Source organism: Pygoscelis adeliae, unplaced genomic scaffold (genome assembly GCF_000699105.1).
Source record: "Pygoscelis adeliae isolate BGI_AS28 unplaced genomic scaffold, ASM69910v1 Scaffold16, whole genome shotgun sequence".
NCBI classification, from domain to species: domain Eukaryota; kingdom Metazoa; phylum Chordata; class Aves; order Sphenisciformes; family Spheniscidae; genus Pygoscelis; species Pygoscelis adeliae.
Window position 1 is genome coordinate 5,113,629 of NW_008825162.1, and position 6,780 is coordinate 5,120,408.

A 6,780-nucleotide genomic window follows, 5' to 3' on the forward strand; every position below is an offset into this window, starting at 1 on the left:
TAATTTATACTTTTATAAGTAAACCTTCTGTGTGTGTAGATTCTGCAAGTCTGGCGTATCAGCGTGTACAGAAAGTGGATTGTACCTCTCCTAGGCCTGTCCTTATTCTAGGACCTTTACTTGATGCTGTGAAAGACATGTTGGTGAAAGAATCCCCTGGAAAATTCTGCAGGTGTCCTCTTGGTAAGTATGCAAATATAACCCATTTATTCTTGCTCAGAATACATGATAGTAACATCTTTATAAGTGAACTAAATGGTAGCACAAACATGGAAAAAGCCCCAAGAATCTGAGTTTGCAGCCATTGTTCGTTAGCCTTGTTCTGTGCCTAAGGAATAGCAGTGAAAGTGGATCTCTTCTGGTTCTGTGAAACAGAGGTTATGAAAGCTTCCCAACAAGCTATTGAACGGGGTGTGAAGGATTGTCTGTTTATCGATTATAAACGGAGGAGTGGACACTTTGATGTGACAACTGTAGCTTCAATAAAAGAGATAACAGAAAAGGTGAGTCACTTTTAATGCTGTAGTTCTTTGTACAGTTTGCAACATATGGCCATATGATGTTGGGGGGTGGGGGGGTGGATATAATGTTAGCCTTGTCCTCCTTTAAGGCATTCAGAGAATTGTTCCCCAGGCTGCTGAGTAAAATAGAAGTTACCTTACTTTGGCATGTAAGTGTTTAAAGATTATTTTATGCAAGTTCACCTTTGTAGAAACTAGGAATGTCCATATTCTTTTACAGTATTATTAAATAAAGTTAGATTCCATAGATTCCACCCTTTACCCCCCAAAACAAGGATTTAGGTTTTTTAACTATTCCATTTAATGCAGTCATATAGAACATAAACATCATAATAATCCCGGAGACGTGTTAATTAATATCTGTACATTGCTTATAGTTTTCTGTCAAACCACACAGAAAGTCTTACTACTTTAACGCTTGTGTTTGCCTATGACTTCAGAAAGAGAAAATGAATATGAATATTTAAATTTGGAAAAAATGTATTGCATATATTTCAGTCTGAGTTTTCATTTCATTAGTTCTTCGAATACTTTTATTTCTATCAGTGCATGCTTTCGGTACTATGATTGGAATTTCTTGCGGTTTTTCATCTTCTGTCTTTTGTTACAAATCCTTTGGGTACAAATTGCTCAGTAGCCCCAAAATGCTAAATGTGTAGCAAAATTCTGTTGGGTTGCTATGATTTAAGTAGGGGAAGAAATGGGGGATTTGCATGTGTGCTTGTGCTCTTTAACTGAATGAGTGTTTTGCATTTACATTTGATCTTAGGATTGTCATTGTCTGCTTGACATCGCTCCTCATGCCATCGAACGGCTCCACAGTGTTCATATCTACCCTATTGTAATTTTTATTCGCTACAAAAATGCTAAACAAATCAAGTAAGTCTGTGAGGGGTATAGTTCAGGGATGTTTATTTTAGCTTAAAATAAGCGTGTTACCTTTATTGTTTCTTTCATCCTAGTCATCTTAAATCTCTTTAAAATGTGGAAAATAAAAACGGCTGTGAGGTAAATGGTCTTAATTTCATTTTGGTTGCATGACAATTAAGTGCATCTTTCAAAGAAATCAAACAGTGTAGACTAAACTGTATGTGCTGCAGGAGGCACTGGGATCTTTCCTGCTTACCTTTTGTAAGCAGGAGGATTAAGTGGTGACTGTGACAAAGAGCTATTCTTCATCTTCTCAGCGGGGCCAAGTGTGTGGATGCAGTGCCAATTGATTCGTAACCTCAGCTTTCCCACCTTCATTCTGCAGTGAAAACAGCAAGGGAAGTCCCCTTTTGCCATGGAAGTGTATATGCTGTTGTCTTCTCGGGCCGTGCTCTTTCAGTAACTGGGAATTTCCTGCTCGAACATAGCCAGGAACAGAACACGGGAGTTACAAACCCCAGTCCCTCCCCTAATGTTTGAGTAAGCCTGCACACATTTTGATAGACTGATTTGGCAAGAAGTGACATAATCTCCCAACATAAATATTAAGAAACAGTTTTGTTGAGAGATCTTATGCTCGTGCTGTCTTCGCTTTGAAAGTTGAAGACTTATTATATTCTTGATCCGTAGGTAAATTTGATGACTATCTACTTAATAAGATAAGTATCAACACTTCCGAGTAGAAGCAAGACAAAGCAATGTGGTGTATTTCATTACCATTGTAGGATCATGCACTTGAGTGATAAATGGAACTGTCATGTCTTGAGCCCGTTTGGAAATGGAATGGTGACTATTACAGCTATTTCCTTTTTTTGGCAAGTGACAGAGAGTGATTGAACTAGGCAAGCAAGGATTTATAGCGGTCATCAGAATAAGATGCAGTGGCACATTGTCTCTGCCTGTTACGAGCACCAAAGGTTTTTCCAAACAGCCTTTTTGATATAGCACAGGTTCTATTGGCGTTCTCTGAAATGCTGCACAGCCGTGACAGGCTAATTAGTAGTGATTTTTTTTATTATTAATTATAAAATAAAATTGTGCCTCTTTTCTCACTGCTATGAGAAACTATGCTTATATTGTTTCAGTACCTATCTATATGACCTTACTAGTTGATTATAAATTCTGCACAGCAGTGATAGGCTAATTTACTAGTGATTTTTTTTTTTTATTAATTATAAAATAAAATTGTGCTTCTTTTCTCACTGCTATGAGAAACTATGCCTATATTGTTTCGGTACCTATCTATATGACCTTACTAGTTGATTATAAATTCTGCTTCCTTTTAAACAGAATCCCCTACTGGGGACCCCAAGTCAGGTTTGGAGGAGAGTGTTACAAGCCTTGATTGGAATTCATTTTTTATATTTTTTTTACCATTTGTATTTCTCCTTTTTTTTTTCTTATTTTATTTCCAACAGCTTGTATAATAGAAAAACAGTCTTTTCAAAAATGTGTCGTATATAAGATGACATAGAAATATTTCTATTTGCTCAACGCTTGATACTTCAAGCCCTTAAAAGAGCGGTACTTGAGCCCAGCTTTGTGTAGGGAGTACTGGAGTGTATGTGAGATGATGATCCGATTCACATGAACTGGAAAAAATTATATTCTTTCTCCCTCAACCCCCTCCCAATCTCTGAGACTTTAAAGGAATACTGTCTTGGTCTGATAGCAAGTAAATTTGTTAGCACTGAAATGATCCTGATGGCTATGCTGATACTGCTGAAACACAGTAGATGGCACTCTACACACAGGATTATGCTTGCAAATTAATTAGCCTTTCACATTCACCCAACTGGAGGTAATCATTTCAAGTCCATTAAAAAAAAATAACTTACTCTTATACAAGGTTTTTCTTTTTTTCTTTCTTTTTTTTGCAGAGAGCAAAAAGACCCAATCTTCCTGAGGGACAAAGTTACACAAAAACATTCCAAAGAACAGTTTGAGACAGCTCAAAAAATAGAACAAGAGTATAGCAAGTACTTTACAGGTTAGTATTTAATCAACATTTCACTAGGAACACAGTGGCAATTTAATCCATTGACACCGCAATTCAAAAGATCCTATGTTCCTTCAAAGAGTACTTTTTTTTTCCCATTCTGCCTTCCCTTTTGGCGAACTCATGCTCTGGTGTTTTATCTTACCGGGAGAGGAAATCTGAAGATATAAGTACTATCCCTTGTTTTTACATGTTTTTGTTTTAGTGTGTTACGAATCTTACGACTTAAAGAGATTCTGAAAATGTTTTATTACAAGCCAGTAGTATTGGAAATATGGTCAAGATAATTTGACACAGTGTTGTTGGTTTTATACCATGTAAGGAATATAAGTTGTTTTGTAATTGTAAAAATCAAAGCAAAACCAAACAACACGACAACAAAAAAAAACCCTGTAGTGTAAATTAATGAATGATTTGTGAGACATACTTCAAATCTTTCAAGAAAGGAAAAAAAATTGTCAAAGGTTTGTTGAGCATGCGTTGTAATTTGGAATAATTAAATTCAGCTTCAGAGGCCTTTTTAACATCATCAAGTATATTATATGAATCTTGGATTGTAGTTAATACTGTTTTTTTACCAGAGAGAGAAAACTGTGTTTGAAGACTGCCTCTGCTTATTTCAGAGTATATTTCCATGTGGTTCCACGTACATTCAAGAGAGTGGGGATAAAATTCTAACCATCCTGATGTGAATGGCAACAAAACTTAAAAAGAAAAAAACAAACCAAAAAATCACACTAAACCAGCCAAAACCCAACTTTTTATCCCCCAAACAATGGGATTCTTATAGAAATATTTTGGGGCATACCTGCCAAGTGCGGGGGGAGGGGGATGTATTTAGTATAGAGCTATCTGAGCGCATCCTGAGAGAAGCTGCACGTTCTCAACAAAATCAGTTACCTGGTATGTAGTAGCCATACAAACGTTCATTTAAATGGTACATACTAAACCTTTACAGAACTCGACATGCGCATGGCCAGACTGCATCACCACATGCTTATCTTCTGCTCCTTGCTAAGTCATTTGTTGCATTTTAATTTCACCCTGATAGTGAAAGTAGCACTCAGTCCGAGAGAGTCCTATGTGTGTCTTCTCACGTGCCCCGTGGGAAGGGCCTCCCTCGGTCAGTGCCAAGTCCAGTGGACTCCAGCTGTCGTCAACATTTCCAGATGCCGGTAGTCAGAGAGGATTGGTGTTCAAACTGCATTGACATTTAAGCTTGTTGAAATTATAACGTTGTGCGTGAAATAAGCCTGTAGATAGGCATGTTGGACATGGTAGCTTCCTCGTGAAGCTGCATGACGCGCTCCGTCAGACCTGAGCTCTGTGACAACTTCACGAAGTACATTTTTTGACTAACGACTCTTTCAAGTTGGCTTTGTTTCCTGTACCAAGTCGTGAGCACGGTGTGTAATCTGAATCACTTCCTCACGGCCGTTTGTCACCTTTCACAGACCTTGTCGGTTACTGCGTTCTGTATCCAAACTCACCTGACATCGTGAACTGTAGTACATACTGCAGAGTCAAGTAGTATTTTACATGAGATCAAATTCTCTCTTCTCAAAAATGGAAATTATACCTTAAGCCTTGTAAGACTTTCCATATTTTCCCAGCATCAGTGGTAGCTGAGGCCAGAGGCTTTGCTGACATATTTCTCAAGTCATGAAGTTCCTCGCTTGTTAAGTCTCAAAGCTAATACATTCTCCTCTCCTGTGTCAGTGTTGGCATTTTACTTTTTATGACTGTTATGTTCAGCAAGGGTAGAATGCAAGGTCTTCATTTCTCTTTTGAATTGATTTTCAGAGTTGATTGCCGTTGGCCTTTTGTTCCTTGAATGTAGTTGACAATAAGAATTGGAGTAGCAACCGCCGCTGTTTTATTTAGCTCAATGATCTGTGAGCTGTCTCATAATTTACTTTTAATATTTGTAAATAGTGTCTAGTTGCTACAGCTATAGTCTCTATGTATATTACCACGTAAATATAAAACTCTTTAACACCACATGCTGAACAGAGAAGGTTTATTATAGCAGGTTCTGACCATCTTTAGACTTAAACTTTGCCACCTGATGCCTCTGAAAATAGTACATGGAGGCCTCTAACAAAACAGTTGTCTTAGTAGATTATAGGCATCAGTTCTGCGACTTCCCTGGACTGTTTTAAGAGCTAGCAGAAGAAACTGTGTATTGAATGCTTGACCTCTTTGCTCTGTTTATTCTTTTTCTTGTTTAATAGAGTCATGCATCTGACAAATACTGAATCGGGTAGATTAATTCTGATCTGTTGATAAACACTTTGCAGAAAAATGCAGAAGACTGCTCTTTGTAATCAGTCATAACTGTTTGTTCCAGTCTCATTCGGGATGGGGGGGTGTTCTTTTTCTCCAGGCATTGTCCAGGGAGGAGCCCTTTCAAGCATTTGCACTCAGATTATGACAACTGTCGACCAAGAACAAAGCAAAGTCCTGTGGATCCCAGCTGGCCCGCTGTAGATTTTTTTCGCTGTGAAACTACTTTGCGGATGTAAATAACCAACTAACTTTCTACCCAACCGGACTCTGTCCATTTCTGTCTTTATAAAGATATCCGTAAGTGACTTCTGTTTCATGAAGAGGAATGATAACACTGAACACACGAGGACCCAACGAGGCATGTGGGAAGGGGTAGATCACTTCACCGAGCTTGTCTCTTACGTCGTACGTGTACATGTGACAGGTTGTCACCAGGGGTTGCGACCTGCGTGTACTTGTCCATGAGTAATGAATTTAACAATGCTGCAAAACCCTGTAGAATGACAAGTTTACAAAAACCTTTTCAAAGTATTTGGTTGTTGCTGTTTACTTGAACGTCTTTCTGTTTCGTTTTGTTTTTTTAACTGTGTCCTTTCACTTAATGAGGTAACTCTCCAAAACGGAGTGAAATTTCTGAACGTGAGCGAACGGTTTATGCGCAATGTGACTCTTAGTTGCAATTTTGACCATTTCTAAGCACATTGTTGACTTGGCAACCAGGTAATAACGTGGGATCGAATCGGTACGTCTTGGGAGTAAGCTCAGAAGGAAGTACACTCCTCTACAGGGCAGACCACTGTTTGTATCCTGTCAACGCTTGTCTGTCAAAGATATCGTTTCTTGTTTTATGCATGAATCTAATATTTAAACGTCGTAATATATCTGAACAATCCAAGCTTAACGTGTGTTGAGAAATAATAATTTTTGGTTGTTGGGCCTGGATTAAGTACTGGTGGGGAAGAGTCATAAGCTAGGCCTAGCATGCTGTGTTCTGTCACTTTTTAGATACTGTAAATACGGAAAGCTTATGTCGGTGCAATT

The 6,780-nt window shown here is 38.2% G+C and overlaps 1 protein-coding gene across 1 annotated transcript in view; it reads left to right on the forward strand.

Moving 5' to 3' along the window:
• The window catches only part of DLG5 (discs, large homolog 5 (Drosophila)), a 70,201-nt gene extending 63,803 nt beyond the window's left edge, over positions 1-6,398 (forward strand). Inside the window, exons 29-33 of the mRNA XM_009328722.1 lie at positions 40-183; positions 376-503; positions 1,291-1,400; positions 3,332-3,441; positions 5,837-6,398. Of these exons, the coding sequence (XP_009326997.1) occupies positions 40-183; positions 376-503; positions 1,291-1,400; positions 3,332-3,441; positions 5,837-5,940 (596 nt within the window). The 3' untranslated portion in view covers positions 5,941-6,398. The remainder of the gene's footprint in view (positions 1-39; positions 184-375; positions 504-1,290; positions 1,401-3,331; positions 3,442-5,836) is intronic.
• The last annotated feature ends 382 nt before the right edge of the window (positions 6,399-6,780 follow it).